Genomic DNA, 17,716 nt, shown 5'->3' with positions numbered 1-17,716 from the left:
AATAAATCTTTGGGTGTGTAAAATGATAACATACAGAATGTATAGACTTCTAAATTCTATATCTTCTTTCTCTATGCCTGTACAGGGATGCTAAAAAATCACTAATAGGGAAACAGGAGTCACCATAAACCCATGGTCACTGACAAATATTAAATATTCTGCTATCCTAGTGGAATGATGGGTAAGTGCACGTACTCTGTAGCCAAACTGTCTATGTTCAAATCCTGCCTCCGTCATTTACAATCTAAGGGTCCCTGAGCAAGTCACTTAAACTCTGTGCCTTGTTTCCCCAAAGTATAAAAGGGGATAAAAATTACTTACTACCTTTAGAGTGGTAAGAATTAAATGAGTTAGTGCATAAAATATGCTTGGAACAGTTGGCACGTGGTAACACTGTAAAAGTGTTAGCTCTTATTATTACTATATTCCTCCAGTAAACTGCAAGAACAATTTCAACCTTTGCCACTTTCTTCGAAATCAGAACCTATGCCTCTTAGCTCTCAAACTTCCCACTGCCCAGAGAAAACACAACTCATCACGTGAGAATTCTGTTACCTTTCCTTACTTTTACTCATCATCACTTCCTTTCCTTTTGTACAAGAGAGGTATTTCTTCTCTTCTCTAAGGCAAATCCCTCCACCTGTGATCCAGACTTAACCATTCCTGCCATCCCAAAAACCTAAACCACTCTTCCTTCTCAAGTGGATATTTCCACATCTTTACTAAAGCCTTCCTCCATTCCACATAGCCACGTAGCTAACATACCATCTCCTTCCTGCTCTAAAATGATAATATCATTGTTTTATTTGCCCTTTATTATTACTGACCATCTCCTTACTAATAAACAGGGGCCTACAGTGCCCGGTTCAGAGCCAGACACCCTTTCCTAAACAAAACAATTGGCTCAGGAAGAGGCACCCTAGTCTCACGACATCCCAGTCCCTGTGTGGCAGGAACATTGCAGTGACCTCATTATACCTCACTGCATATTATAAGTAGGATTCTACCTGTTTAAGCAGCTGAGGCAACACAGCAAACAGAAAATGTGCTTTGTGTTTAAAGCAATTTCCCTGTGCAAAGTTTTTAAGGCACTAAGAAATGCTGCCATCCCCACAGTGACAGGAAATTTAAAATTATGGGTTGACTTAATCACTTTCATAGAAAAATAACTGGCATTTCTCTTAAAATGGTTTTCTCTAAAAATGAGACATTGTTACAAAGTACCAGAAAATAACCGAGAGTTCACATACAACTTACATCTGTTTTTTTCTAGGAGAGTATTAGGCTGATCCTAAATCTAAAGAGTCTGTTCAAGACTTGTGGTTGCCAAGAGGAAGGGAGGGGATGGGGGAAGGATGGATTGGGAGTTTCAGACTAGCAGATGTAAACTATTATTGTAGAATGGATAAACAACAAGTTCCTACTGTGTAGCACAGGAAACTATATTCAATATTCTGTGACAAACCATAATGGAAAAGAATATAAAAAAGAATGTATACATATATAACTGAATCATTGTGCTGTACAGCAGAAACTAAAACAACATTGTCAATCAACTATACTTCAATTGAAAAAAAAAGAATCTGTTCATTTTTATCGATTATATTCTCAACAAATATTACAGAGAAATAAAAATAATGTTATAGAGGAAGAAAAGTAATTATAATTATCTGAGATCCTTCAGTAACTGACTTTGTACTAGTAACATTTATTATTTTATGGTCTTTTCCTTTGTTTAGTGTTTATCATTATCATTTACTGCTTACCATTATCATTATTAAATTTCTTATTAAGAAATATCTGAAAAAGAGATCTCAATAATGTAAAAACAAACATACTTAAAACTTATACAGCCTCTATCCCCCAAAGAAGTACAAGTACTTAATCTCAAAAGGCAGAACAGGATAAATGTTTATACAGCACATGGATGACATGTCAACACCATTACATAGTATCACACTGTATACATGAAAAATTATCAGATTAATATGACCTAATTTGCTGACATGACCTAATTTGAAACACTGGTACTGTATTCCCATCTGCCTAAGACATTGCAGGATATAAGAAAAAGAGAAAAGATGAGAGCAGACAAAGAAACCTGTCCTGGAGATCTATAAAACTAGGATAGATGGAGACCCATTTGTCTGGAAGATTTTATGCATAACTCTGCCTGGAGTAAAGTAAGAGCGGATGACCCACAGAGGTCCTTTCTAGCCCACTGCTCCCTAACCACAATGAATGGACAGTGTTACAACAGTGATATAGATGGATGTGGGAAGTACTTGCTTCCTCAGAAGATCTGACAAGAACAAGATTTTACACTTTACATGTTATTTATTATGAAGTTATAGCCTTTAAAAAATTAAATATCACAAATCATGAAGAGTTCGCTTTACTTTAGGTAGTAATTAAGTATATGCCTCTAAAATTGCATATCCTGGGGAATTCCCTGGCGGTCCAGTGGTTAGGACTCCCTGCTTTCACTGCTGAGGGCCCGGGTTTGATCCCTGCTCAGGCAACTAAGATCCCACAAGCCTCGTGGCGCAGCCAAATAAATAAATAAAATAATAAAATAAAATAAAATAAAATAGCACATCCTATAAGTATACTCACACAAATGCATTTGCTTGAAAACTCATTTTCTTTAAATGTTCCTTCTTACTCTCATCAAGATTTTCAAATTTATATAAACTATCATTAGATAGTTCTAATTATCCTTAAATTTCTCGACTTAATTGTTCAAGTGATTCAATAAAAAGAAAAGCATTTCCGATATGATGCTGCAGAGTACAAAACAAATCTTCTATTACCTCATAGCTCGAGCCTTGTGAATTTGGCACAGATCATACTGAATGGGGAACTACGCACAAAAGGTATCTCCTGTTTCTCCCAGTCTCCGTGAATGGCAGAAACATCAACCCAGTTGGCCAAGCAAAAAAATCTAGTAGGCTTTTACCCTCTCCTCCATATTCAGTCGAACACCAATGTCTTAATATATTTTGAATTATTCTTTCTTTCCAGTTAAGATGTGGTACAGCCACTACCCTTGGTTCAGATCACCTAGGTGACCAGTGCGGCATCCCAACTGGATTCCCTGCCTACAGGCTTATTCCTCCCAATGCATTCTCCACAGACAGGCATACCTTGGAGATACTGCAGATTCAGTTCCAGACCACAGAAATAAAGCAAATATTATAAGAAAGTGAGTCACATGAATTTTTTGGTTTCCCAGTGTGTTCGAAAGTTATGTTTAAACTATGCTGTAGTCTATGAAGTGTGCAATAGCATTATGTCTAAAAGAATGATGTACATATCTTAATTTAAAAATACTTTATTGCTAAAAGATGCTAACCATCTGGGCCTTCAGCGTGTCATAATCTTTTTGCTGGTGGAGCATCTTGCCTAGATGCTGATGGCTGCTGACTGATCAGGGTGATGGTTGCTGAAGGTTGCGGTGGCTGTAGCAGTACCTTAAAATAACACTGAAGTTTGCTGCATGAATCGACTCTTCCTTTCACAAACAATTTCCTTGTAGCCTGCAATGCTGTTTGATAGCATCCTACCACAGCAGAAGTTCTTTCAAAACTGGAATCAATCCTCTCAAACTCTGCCGTTGCTTTATCAACTAAATTTAGGTCATATTCTAAATCCTTTGTCATTTCAACAAACTTCACCAGGAATAGATTTCATCTCAAGAAACCACTTTCTTTGCTCATCCATGGAAGCAACCCCTTTTCACTAAAGTTTTACCATGAGATTGCAGCAATCCAGTCACATCTTGAGGCTCCACTTTTAATTCTAGTTCTCTTGCTATTTTCTACCGCATCTGCAGTTACTTCCTCCACTGAAGTCTTGAACCCCTCAAAGTCATCCTGGAGGGTTGGACTCCAACTTCCTTCGAACTCCTGTTAATGTTGATATTTTGACCTCTTCCCATGAATCATAAATGTTCTTAATGGCATCTAGAATGGTGAATCCTTTCCAGAAGGTTTTCAATTTACTTTGCCCAGATCTAAATGAGGAATCACTATTTATGGTAGCTACAGCCTTATGAAATATATTTCTTAAAGATTAAGTGTTGAAAGTTGAAATTGTTCCATGATCCATGGGGCTACAGAATAGATATTGTGTTAGCAGGCATGAAAACAACATGAATCTCAATTTATGTCTCCATCAGACCAGGTACATTGTCAATGAGCAGTAGTACTTTGAAAGAAATCTTTTCTGAGCACTGTTCTCAACAGTGGGCTTAAAATATTCAGTAAACCATGTTGTAAACAGATGTGCTGTCAACCAGGTTTTCTCGTTCCATCTATACAGCACAGGCAAAGTAGATTTAGCAAAATTCTTAAGGGCCCTAGGATTTTCAGAATGGTAAATGAGCACTTGCTTCAACTTAGAGTCACCAACTGCACTAGCTCCTATCAGGAGAATCAGCCTGTCTTTTGAAGCTTTGAACCTAGACACTGACTTCTCTCTAGCTATAGAAGTCCTAGATGGCATCTTTTTCCAGTAGAAGGCTGTTTCATCTACACTGAAAATCTGTTGTTTAAGGTAGACACCTTCATTAATTATCTTAGCTAGAGCTTCTGGATAACTTGCTACAGCTTCTACATCAGCACTTGCTGCTTCACCTTGTACGTTTATGTTACAGAGATGACTTCTTTCCTTAAACCTCATGAACCAACCTCTGCTACCTTCAAACTACATAAGTCTCCTACATATGAACAAGTTCCATTCTGAGAGCATGTCTGTAAGTCCAGCAAAGTTAGCCTAGGTACCCAACTAACACAATTGGCTATATACTGCTGCTTTTACGCTTGCTTCCGGACATCCTGGGCTGGAAATAAAGATACTGTACTGCTGTACTCTATAGAGGACTGTACAGTAAAGTACAGAAAAGCACAACCACTTGTAGAGGATGCATGCACGTGATAATGTATGCCAGACTGTGAACTAACTTACGTGACTGGACACACGAACACATGATCACATCTCTGAAAGTTTGCAACTTGAAGGTTCGTATGTAGGGGACTTACTGTATTCTTCTGTAGCTTCCTCACCTCTCTGAGCCTTCAAAGAATTGATGAGAGTTAGGGCCTTGCTCTAGATTAGGCTTTGGCTTGAGGGAATGTTGTGGCTGGTTTGATTTCCTATCCAGACCACTAAAACTTTCTCCATATCATCGGTAAGATAGTTTTCCTTTCTTATCATTTGTGTGTTCACTGGAGTTATATATATAATTAATATATATTTATGTATGCATTTATGTATGTATATACACACATAATAATATATAATAATTAATGTCTATTTATATATATATATATGTGCATTTATTTATTTGGCTGCACCGGGTCTTAGTTGCGGCACGCAGGATCTTCATTGCAGCACGCAGGATCTACATTGCGGCATGCAGGATCTTCAGTTGTGGCATGCAGGATGTAGTTTCCTGACCAGGAATTGAACCGAAGCCACCTGCATTAGGAGCGAGGAGTCTTAACCACTGGACCACCAGGGAAGTCCCTGGGGTAACACTTTTAAATTCCTTCAACAATTTTTCCTTTTCAGTCACAACCTGGCTAACTGTTTGGTGCAAGAGGCCTAGCTTTCAGCCTATCTCAGTTTTCAACATGCCTTCCTCACTAAGCTTAATCATTATCTTTTAATTTAAAGTGAGAGACATGCAACTCTTCCTTTCACTCGAACACTTAAAGGCCATTGTATGGTTATTAATTGACCTAATTTCAATATTGCTGTGTCTCAGCAAATAGTGAGGCCCGAGGAGAAGGAGAGAGATGGGGGAATGGCTGGCTGGTGAGCAGTCAGAACACACACAACATTTATTGGTTAACTTCACCCTCTTATATGGGCACTGTTCAAGGCACCCCAAAACAATTACAATATCAACAGCAAAGATGACTGATCACAGATCACCATAACAAATATAATAATAACGACAAAGTTTGAAATATTGAGAGAATTGCCAAAATGTGACCCAGGGACACGAGTTAGCAAATGCTGTTGGAAAAATAATGCCAATGAGACTTGCTGGATGCAGGGCTGCCACAAACCCTCAGTTTGTAAAAAAATATGCGATCTGCAAAGTGCAATAAACTGAGGCTCAACAAAATGAGGCATGCCTGTAGCTACAGTTCTTTTTCTAAAGCGCAAATCTGATCATTTTACTCTACTCCACAATATCTGATTGCTCAGAACCCTTAGGATAAATTACACACTGTGAACTGTGACCTTCATGATGTGGTACTGCTCTCTGTGGTCTCCAACCTAGTCTCTCTCAGAATTCCTCTCTGACATACTAGGCTTTTGCCATGACCTACTTTTGGTTCCCTAAATATACCATTCCTGGTTAATCTTTGTGAGTTTGCACAAATGATTCATGTGCTGAAATACATTCCATCAGCTCCATCCCATTCCCATTTCACTCCCCTCCACTTTGGTTTGCTAAATCTTAACTTTTTCATTCCTTGGAACATTTTTCCTGAATCCCCAAGACTTGGCCAAGTATCTTCTCCCATGTCCTTCCAAAATATTCTATTTTTTAAGCCCTAAATATGCTCTATTGTAGTTGAACATTTACTTTTACTGTCTTCCCCAAGAGACTCCAAGTTCCTTGAGAGGTAGGAACTACATAGTTCCTACTACATAGTTCCATAGTGTAGAGGTAATCTACACCATGTCTTGTTCACCATGCCTCTCTAGCACCAAGCATAATCCTTGCCACATAGTAAGCACTCAATAAATGTCTGTTGAATTAGGAAAACATTTAGCCAAAGAAAGGAAGCTTCAACTGTTAGTACGCACACAACATAGTAACCAATTTATAATCTGTGGTATTTCAGAAGTTCATTTACAAAGAGGTTTGGGAGAACTCTGAAACACATTTTCACATGGAAACAATATTAAATGTAATAACCAGATACCTCCCCTCAAAGTTACTACATCTATAATGTAGGAAGTCGGGGTAGCCTTCTGCTACCAATAATCTTTGGGAATATATTCCAATCTGGGACAACTGACTTTTCATCTCCTTTCTTTTTCTTCAAGGATCCTAGGAATTAGGTGCAACTTCCTATTGACTATCAACACTTCTGACTTCCAACTAGGGTTTCTTACGCACGCAGGAAATTATCTACAAGGTTCTCATATATATTCTTTTCCTTTAAGCAGCATTCTATACTCAGTACTAAGTACAAAGAAAGCTAAGTAAGCAAGCAAACAAACAAAAAACAAGATAGTTATTAACTCTAAGAAAAACAATAGTTGTCAAGGAAATGTAATTATAGCTCAACTGTGAAATGTTTAACAGTCATTATACTGTAAACAATGAACACTGATAAAACCAAAAATTATGATATGGGAAAATGGAACAGGTGGAATGTATTACAAATATTTTCTTCCAATCTATATTTTGCATTAGCATTTTCACAGCAGTGTCTTTCATACACAATAATTTTAAACACCACAAATTTTAAAGTTTTGAGTCCCATTGGTTTTTCCTTTAAAGTATGCAGCATCCCATCTAAAAAATGTTCCTACCCAAAGGATGGGATATTTTAAAATATGTATGCTATTAAAAGTTTTATAAATTATCTTTTATATTTAAGTCTATGATTCACTTCAAGTTAATTTTTATGTATGGTGTGAAATAACGATCAAGGCTCTTTTTTTCTTCTTATGGATATCTAATTGTCCTAGTACCATTTGCTGAGAAGACTATCATTTCCCTATTGGGTTATCTTGTCCCCTTTCCTAAGATCAGTTGACAATCAATATGAATGGCTATTTCTGATCTCTCTTTTCTGGTTCATTAAATGTCTATTCTTATGCCAATATCACAAAGTTTTATCACTGTAACTTTATAGTAAGTATTTATATTATGTGGTGTGAGTCTCCCAACTTCATTCAGAATTATTTTGGCTACAGTAAGTCCTTATGTACTGCTTCATAAATTTTACATTCAGTTTGTCAATTTCAATAAAAAAGACTACAGGGATTTTGATTAACACTGTATTGAGTATATAAATTAATTTACAAAGAACAGGCATCTTAACAATATCAAATCTTCTGATTTATGAACACGATTTATCTTGTCATTTAAATTTGCTTTACATTCTCTAAACAATGTTGCATAGTTTTCACTGAATATATTTTTTGCTGAATTTATTCCAAAATTAGCTCATGTTTATTGATGCTATTGTAAATTGTATTTTACAAATTTCAATTTCCAATTTTTCATTGCTCGTATATGGAACTACAAATGATTTTTGTATCTTGAACATGAATCCTGTGACCTTGATAAATTCAATCATTAGTTCTAGTAGCTTGAAGTGTTCTTTGATTTTCTATGTAGACAATCATGTTGTCCTTTTCAATCTGCATACCTCTTGTTCCTTTTTCTAGGCTATTGCACAGTTATGAAAACAATGTTGAAGCAAAAGTGATGAAGTGAAGTGGTGAGAGCAGACTTTCTTATTTTGTTCCTGATCTTAGGGAACAGCATTCAGTCTTTGAGCATTAACTATGATGTTAGTTGTAAGTTTTTCAAAAATGCCTTTTACTGGGATGAGGAAGTCCCTTTCTACTCCTAGTCTGCTGAGATGTTTTATCATGAATGGATGTGGAATTCTATCAAATGTTTTCATTGGTATAATTGAATGGTTTTCCATTTTCACTCTGTTAATGTGGTGAAATACCGTGATTAATTAATCCAATGTTATACAAACCTTACATTGCTGGTATAAATACTTTTTAACATACTGGTGGATTTAATTTGCTAACATTTTGTTAAGGATTTTTATATTCATAAAGGATATTGGTCTGTAGTTCTATTCTGATGTGTCTGTGTGGTTTTGGTGTCAGAGTAATTCCACTTCATAAAATTATTTGAGAGATATTTATTCCTCTTCTGTTTTCTAAAAAAGTTTTAGTTAATAGATATGCACATATTTCTGACTGTTATGAGTCAGAAAGAATTGACTCCTTTATCTTTATGTAAGTTTCCTCTCTAATCCTGGTAATATTCTTTGCTCTGAAGCCTACATCATTTCATATTAATATACTTACTTCATCTTTCTTTTGATTATTGTTTTCATCCATTTATTTTTAACCTTTAGCCTTTGTACTTAAAGAGAACTTCTTATAGATATCATATAATTTATGCAATCTGACAATTCCTGTCTTTTAATTGCTGGGTTTAGAGCATTTACACTTAATACAATTATTGATAAAACTGGATTTAAATCTACCATTTTGTAAGTTGCTTTCTATTTGATGTAGTTGTTCTTTGTTCCTTTATCTTCCTTTTCTTCTTTTGGATTAACTTGAATTTTTTTTCTGTCATTAGATTACTTTATTGTGTCCACTATATATATACCACTTAAAACTTTTTATTCTGAAAAAAGTTTAGATACATGAGAGGTTGCAAAAATAATACAGAGTTCCCATGTACCCTTAACCTAGCTTCCCCTAATGATCACTTCTTATATAATTATAGTACAATATCAACACCAGAAAATTACATTGGAATAATGATATTTTCTATCACTATAATTCTACCATTTTGAAAATGTTATAAAAATGGTGCCATGATATATGTAAACTTTTGATATTTGCTTCTTTCACTAAGTATACTGCTTTTGCATTTATCAATAGTCCATTCCTTTTAATGGAGTATTTCATTATATGTATGTACTACAATTTGTTTGAAGGACATTTGGGTTGTTTCCAAGTTTGGGGTTATTATAAATAAATTCTTGTAAAGATGTTTGTGTAAACCCAAGTTTTCATTTCTCTAAGATAAATATCCTGGTCCGGGAAGACCCCACATGCCGAGGAGCAACTAAGCCCAGGTGCCACAACTACTGAGCCTGTGCTCTAGAGCCTGCAAGCCACAGCTACTGAGCCTGCATGCCACAGCTACTGAAGCCTGCATGCCGAGAGCCCGTGCTCCGCAACAAGAGAAGCCACCATATTGAGAAGTCCACGCACCGCAACTAAGAGTAACCCCCGCTCACTGCAACTGGAGAAAGCCTGCACGCAGCAACAAAAACCCAATGCAGCCAAAAATAAATAAATAAATAAATGTATTAAAAAAAAAAAAAGAAATGGGGGCTAGATACCCTTCAAGAAATTTGGATTAAAAAAAAAAGTTTACATTTCTTTATGATTTACATTTTTTTATGATTACTTTTTATCTCAACTATTGGTTTATAAGCTGATTGAAAGAATTATTTTTTTCTCAGATACTATGTTTTTATTTCTAGCATTTTCCTTTTACTGTCTTTACAGTTTCTATATTTCTTCTGAAATTTTCCATCTTTTTCATTTATGTTGTTTACCTTTTCTACTAGCTCCTTTAACATATTATTCATAGCTTTCTTAAAGTCCTTGTCTAACAGTTCTAAAATCTGAGTTATTTCTCCATCTGGCTTTATAGATTACATTATCTTTGACAATGGATGATGTTTTTTTAAATTGCTTTTTTGTTTATTTCATAATTTCTATTAAATACTAGAAATTATGTGTGGAAGAACAGGACAGACGGAGATAAATTATATTTACACCCAAAAAAGGGCATGCTTCTTTTTCTATCAAGGTGATAGTATGTGAGGGACTGCAACAATCTAGTCAATACTGAGTTCTATTTAGGTTCTCTTGCTTTACCTTCAGTGCACCACAAATTTGAAATGTCCCCAATAGTGGGATGCTTCTACCTTGTGAAAGTGTGTGCCAAGAATTCTTCTAAGTGTCCCAACTGCACTCTAAGCTTTCAGCAGTCCCTGCATGCCTGAACTATAGAGGGATATCTCTCTCCCCCAGTACTACATTAATCTTGATGGTTTCTCATTGTTCAGTTCATGATAATGGACGGAAGATTTCTTGGATCTACAGGTAGCACATCAGTATAAGGTAGGCCCTTTGCTCCAGCTGAGTCTTGGAGGTGTGGCTTTCCTGGTGTTTCTGTCCCGCTCCCCTAAGACAACCAAACTATGTCATATAACTGTGGGTGGTCCTGGGCAGGACAGACGTTCCTGCCTCTCCTCCAGTAGTAACAGATTTCTGTCTCAATAAAGGTCCTGATTTCAATAGGGTTTCCTGCCCAATTCCCAGGTGTAGATGGGTTTTGTTTCTATTCAGCCCCCAGAAACAGTTGATCCTGAACTGGACTTTGGAGGCTCGGGGAGGGGGACTTTACCTCTCTCACAGTGGCTTAAGGCTTTTGATTAGTGTGAGTTGAGAAAAGGGTCCAGGAAATAGGTAGGGTATTGTGCTTGTACGCTACCAGTAGGGGTGCTCTCTCATCTCCTAGTCAGCATGTGGTAGAGGCCAATGGAAATAAAGCTTGTGAGTGAGTATGGACTCCTTGTGTCAGGAACTCCTATTATTTTGGACTGTCATGGCAGCCTATGCTCAGCTTTTATAATTTTGTTACATTTTATCTGTTTTCTTCTTATCCACTTTTATGGTAGCTATGTTCTTACTGCTGCTCTGCCAAAGGAAAACATTTTATATGTCTCATCTCTCCTCTCAACAAACTAGGAAAAGAAGGAAATTTTCTCAACCTAGGAAAGGGCATCAGTAAAAATCTTAAAGATAACATCATAATCAATGGTGAAAGACTGAATGCTTTCTTTCTAAGACTGGCAGCAGGGAAGGCTATTCAACCCTACCACTTCTGTTCAAAATTGTACTTTTGTTCCTTCAATGTGATAGGCAACAAAAATAAATAAAAGGCATACAGATTACAGGGAAGAAATAAAAGTACCTTTACATGCAGATAAAATGATGTCTATGTAAACAATCCCAAGGAATTTACCAAAAAACCATAAGAACTATTAAGTGAGTGCAGCAAGGTTACAAAATAAAAGACCAATATACAAAAATCAATGAAAATCCTGTATTTAGCAATGAAAAAGTAGAAATTTAAATTTAAAAGTACTATTTACAAAAAAAAAGGTACTATTTACAAGAGCATAAAAAGACATGAAATACCTAGAAATAAATCTAACAAAATGTATTCAAGAAAACTAGAAAGCGTTGCTGGGAGAAATTAAAGACCTAAATCAAAAGAGAGAGATACTCTCTTCATGGATCAGGAGATTGAATAATATTAAGAAGTCAATACTCAATACTACCTCACACCTGTTAGAACAGCTATCATCAAAAAGAGAGGAAGTAACGAGTGCTGATGAGAATGTATAGAAAGGGATCCCTTGTGCACTATTGGTAGAAATGAAAATTGGTGCAGTTGATATGGAAAATTGTGTGGAGGTTCCTCAAAAATTTAGCTGGAACTTCCGTATGATCCAGCAATTCCACTTTCAGGTATTTAGCCAAGAAAATGAGAACACTAACTCGAAAAGATATATGCACCCCCATGTTCACTGCAGCATTATTTACAATAGCCAAGACAACATAAGTGTCCACTGATGTATAAATGGATAAAGAAAATGTGGTATATAGGGGACTTCCCTGGTGACGCAGTGGTTAAGAATCCACCTGCCAATGCAGGAGACATGGGTTCAATCTTGGGTCCGGGAAGATCCCACATGCCGTGGAGCAACTAAGCCCATGCACCACATCTACTGAGCCTGCGCTCTAGAGCCCGCCACCCACAACTACTGAAGTGAACATGCCTAGAACCCATGCTCTGCAACAAGAGAAGCCACTGCAATGAGAAGCCCGTGCACCGCAATGAAGCATAGCCCCGACTCACCGCAACTAGAGAAAGCCACGCGCAGCAACGAAGACCCAAAGCAACCAAAAAAAAAAAAACACCATGTGGTATGTATATATATATACACAATGGAATATAATTGAGTCATAATAAAGAAAGAAATCTTGCCATTTGCAACAACATGTATTGTTGAGGGTATTATGCTAATAAGCAAAATAAATCAGACAGAGAAACTCAAATACCTTATGATCTCACTTATATGTGAAATCTTAAAAAACAAACAACTCCAACCCCCACCCCACCAAGCTCACAGATACAGAGAACAGACTGGTGGCTGACAGAGGCAAGGGGCTGGGGGCAGTGAGTGAAATGGGCAAAGGAGGTTAAAAGGTACAAACTTCCAGTTATAAAATAAATGGGTCACGGGACGTAATCTACAGCATGGTGACAGCAGTTAATGACACTGCGTTGCATGTTTGAAAGTTGCTAAACAAGTGGATCTTAAGGGTTCTCAACACAAGAAAAAAATTTTGTGAGTACACATGGTGATGGAGGTTAACTGAACTTACTGTGGTGATCATTTTGCAATATATACAAGCATCAAATCATTATGTTGTACGCCTGAAACTAATATAACATTGTATGTCAACTGTATCTCAATTTAAAAAAAGAAGTCAATTCTTACAAATTAATCCATAGACTCAAAACAATTCCAATCAAAATTGTACATACTTAAGCTAATTCTAAAAACTCGTAAGGAAAAGCAAAGGACTTATAAGGGACAAAACAATTTTGAATAAGAATAAAGTAGGGGTGAACACCATGTGATTTCAAGACTTATTATAAAGGTAGAGTAATCAAGCCAATGTAGTATTCTGTAAGGTCAGATGTATAGATCAATGAAACAGAATAGAAAGTTCAGAAACAGACCTATACATATATAACCAAGTGATTTTTTATGAAGGTGCCAAGATAACTCAATGAGGGAAAAACTGTCTTTCCAACAAAGAGTGCTGGAACAACTGAAAATCCATATGCAAACAAACAAACAAACAAAAAAAACCCCCACAAAATCAGAAAACAAACTGAACCTCCACCCTGAACAAGCCACCACAATGAGAAGCCTGAGTAACGCAACAAAGAGTAGCCCCCCACTGTCTGCAACTAGAGAAAGCCTGTGCACAGCAACAAAGACCCAGCGCAGCCAAAAATAAATAAAATAAAATAAATAAATTTACATATATATAAAAAAATAAAACAGAAATGGGATCTACAGACTTAGAAGAATTATTTGGAAATGTTAGAGAATTTGTTTCCAAAATATATCAAGGGCTCTTATAACCCAATATAAATATGGGCTTGATATGAACACTTTTCCAAAAAAAAAAATGAATGGCTAAAAGGCACATGAAAATATGCTCAATATCATTAGCCATTAAGAAAAGGCAAGTTAAAATAATCATGAGATACTACTACATACTGAGAAAAATAACTAAAATTAAACAGACTGACAATACTAAGTGCTAACAAAGATATAGGACAACTGGAACTCTGACACGTTGCCAGTAGGGATGCAAAAATATGGCACTTGGAAAAACAATTTCACAGCTTTTTATGAAGTTAAATCTATGCTTTCCATATGACCCAGCAGTCCCAGTTCCAGCTATTTACTCAAGTGAAATGAAAATACGTCTATACAAAGACTTGTACATGAATGATTAAAACAGGCTTATTCACAATAGCCCAAACTGAGACTATGCCAAATGGCCATTATGTGGTAAAGGAATTTTTAAAAATTGTTATATTAGTATAGATATATAAATATTTATGTATCCATACATTGGAATATCAGTCAGCAATATAAATGAAAAAACTAATGGATCAATATTCAAAAGCTTTATGCTAAGTGAAATAAGCCAGACAAAAGGCTACATACTATAGGATTCCATTTTTGTGACATTCTGGAAAATTCAAAACTATAGTGATAGAAAGCAGATCTGTGACCACCAACGTCTAGAGGGAGATGTGATGGAAATGACTACAAAGGTGCATGAGGAAACTTTTGGGGGTAATGCAAATATTCTCTACCTTGATTGTAGTGGTAACTGACTATATGTATTTGTCAAGCCTCATCAAACAATATGTTTTAAAAAGACAAATTTCACTGTATGTGAATTATACCTCAATAAACCTCTCTTTAAAAAATTATGTTATAGAGAAAAAAAAAAATTATGTTATAGGGACTTCCCTGGTGGTGCAGTGGCTAAGAATCCGCCTGCCAATGCAGGGAACATGGGTTCCATCCCTGGTCCAGGAAGATCCCACGTGCCGTGGAGCAACTAAGCCCATGCGCCACACCTACTGAGCCTGGGCTCTAGAGCCTGCGAACCAAAACCACTGAAAGCCTGTGCGCCTAGAGCCCATGCTCCGTAACAAGAGAGGCCACCACAATGAGAAGCCTGTGCACCACAATGAAGAGTAGCCCCCACTCGCCACAACTAGAGAAAGCCCGCATGCAGCAACGAAGACCCAACGCAGCCAAAAATAAATAAAAAATAAAATTAAAAAAAATTATGTTATAAAAGATCTCAGAATTGGAGAAAGATGACACTCATTAGTATGTATAAGTTCAACCATGCCGGTAAAAACAGCAGACAATGTGTGATGCGTCTACTTGAGAGTCATACTGAGATTTAGAAACTCTAATTTGCAGTTTTGGACAAACAGAATGTGAACACATCTATCTGTAGGGATCTAAAAACATAATACCAATTAAAAATGATTGACTTACATAAAAAAAGATTATTTGTAGCAATTATGTAGGAACACCATGGAAAAAGCTGGCAACAAACATGAATATATATAAGTCCTTTAAATGAGAAAGTGTAATATATATTATACTCCCTCATCAAAGTATACCCATATATAGAAAAGGATCGATATATGAACAGGTATAATAGTGTTCATTATACTACTGTTTACTTTGAATATGTCTGAATTTTTCCATAATAGAGATTAAAAATTAAATGGCAAAGACATGTTGCAGTATGCAAATAAGCTGCATAATTAAAAAAAATTAAATACATTAAATAATTTGTATCAAGACAAACACATGATGGCCCAGCAATGAGTACCTTGGCAATAGCAGTCTGTTTAAACATGCGAGTAAACAACCCCACGACAGTCTGGGTGGCACCTGAATTTGGAGTTCTCATTAATTTTTCCCACTCTTCAAAGCTGGAATTCAATTCCTATGTAGGAGAAAATAATGTTTAGAAATACAGCATAAAGAACATAGCAATTAATGCAATAATGAATCATGTCCTACTTATTTTTTTTATAGAAATATATATATATGAAGAAAAATTCTCATAGGTGCCAGTGTGTTGATTTAAAAAACATCAATCAGTGTGGATGTAGGTCAGACACATGTTTACGCTAATGACAGAAAGCAATGAAAAGATGTGGGAGGAAACCAAACCCTTTGCTAACATCATATATCAAACAACTGCAGCCTTCTCTTACAGAGGAGCATGTAGTCAAGTAAAAATAAAAATTTAAGAAAATTTTTAAATAAAATAAAAATTTTATGTAAAAACAAAAACTTAAAGAACTCACAGTAGCAAAAATATATATGGTAGCAAAGCATTTTTTACTAAAAGCATTGAATTTATTTAAATAAGCATAAAGACGGGGAATATTAGTTAAATAAAATGTAACATAGTCATACATTAACTCTTATTTTTCTTTTGTTAAAATAATGGATACAGAAAATCAGATCGTTTTTATTTTACCAATAATATATTGCTCAATGTTTACAAAATTCTTAGTCTCAGCTTTCAAGACAAAACAAGGCAATAAACAGTCTCTGTTGACAAAGTTATATCCAGATTTGAAGAAATTTCAGAGACTATAAAAGCACTGTACTCCCCAAAAGTAAATGTAGACAAGGATTACCTAATCTCGTATTACCAATTCTGGTTTCTAATATGTTGAACTTTACATCTTACAACATGATCACAGAGCTTCAGGATTTCAAGAACAGAGGGCTGGATCCAAATTATCCTAGAAGACAGCTACTCGTACTTAAAAAAAAAAAAATCCTACAGCAAGAAAAAGAACTTCCCTTGATAATTATTGGCCTTCACACCCTACATAGAATTCTTTTTTTAACATCTTTATTGGAGTATAATTGCTTTACAATGGTATGTTAGTTTCTGCTTTATAACAAAGTAAATCAGTTATACATATACATATGTCCCCATACCTCTTCCCTCTTGCGTCTCCCTTAGAATTCTTAATACTAAGTCTATGTTGCAGTTGAAGTGCTTTTTTTCTCTATTTAGCAGAAATATATTTTTTAATTACGATACTAAATCTTTTCACATTATTTGATGACTAAATTTAAATTCTTCCCGCTCTCTTCTTGAAATGACACAAAGCCAATTCATATGGCTCTATTAATTAAACCTATTTTAAGAAAGTGGACTTTTCCTTCTGTGAAAAATGAAATATGTGCTATCTTTCACAGTATAATTTAAAATGATTTCAAATAAGACTCTCAGTCAAACACGGGTTCTCACCTTGGCTGCCGCTGCTGGAAGATCAAATGGAATACGCTGTCTGATTTTAGGGGGCAGCTGGGTTAAAACTTCAGCCTTTAATCTTCTAATCATTATGTCACTTAATAGCTGATGAAGTTCATTAAGATTTGAGGCCCCTCTGCAATCCCACTGAGGTCTTTTACCAAAATATCTGTTAATATAAAGAAAACACATGTAGCAAAGCTGAACTTTAGAGTAAGAAAACAATTTATCCAGTGTGTTCTTCCTTTTAATAAGGAGCCATGACGCTGTTTATTTCTTTTTTTTTTTAAGATTTTTTTTTTTGATGTGGACCATTTTTAAAGTCTTTATTGAGTTTGTTACAATATTGCTTCTGTTTTTATGTTTTGGTGTTTTTGGCCACGAGGCACGTGGGATCTTAGCTCCCTGACCAGGGATTGAACCGGCT

At 35.8% G+C, this 17,716-nt stretch overlaps 1 protein-coding gene across 8 annotated transcripts in view; it reads right to left on the bottom strand.

The window, feature by feature from the left end:
- The window catches only part of ZRANB3 (zinc finger RANBP2-type containing 3), a 286,433-nt gene that overhangs the window by 85,341 nt on the left and 183,376 nt on the right, over positions 1-17,716 (bottom strand). For all 8 annotated transcript variants that reach the window (XM_067742088.1, XM_067742089.1, XM_067742087.1 and 5 more), the window contains 2 exons: positions 17,287-17,458; positions 15,838-15,954 (listed from right to left, as the gene is read on the bottom strand). In XM_067742088.1, coding sequence (XP_067598189.1) covers positions 15,838-15,954; positions 17,287-17,458 — 289 coding nt within the window. The remainder of the gene's footprint in view (positions 1-15,837; positions 15,955-17,286; positions 17,459-17,716) is intronic.

Source organism: Pseudorca crassidens, chromosome 6 (assembly GCF_039906515.1).
Source record: "Pseudorca crassidens isolate mPseCra1 chromosome 6, mPseCra1.hap1, whole genome shotgun sequence".
Taxonomy (NCBI): Eukaryota; Metazoa; Chordata; class Mammalia; order Artiodactyla; family Delphinidae; genus Pseudorca; species Pseudorca crassidens.
Note: the sequence above shows the minus strand (reverse complement) of the source record. Positions and strands in the feature narration are given on the sequence as shown.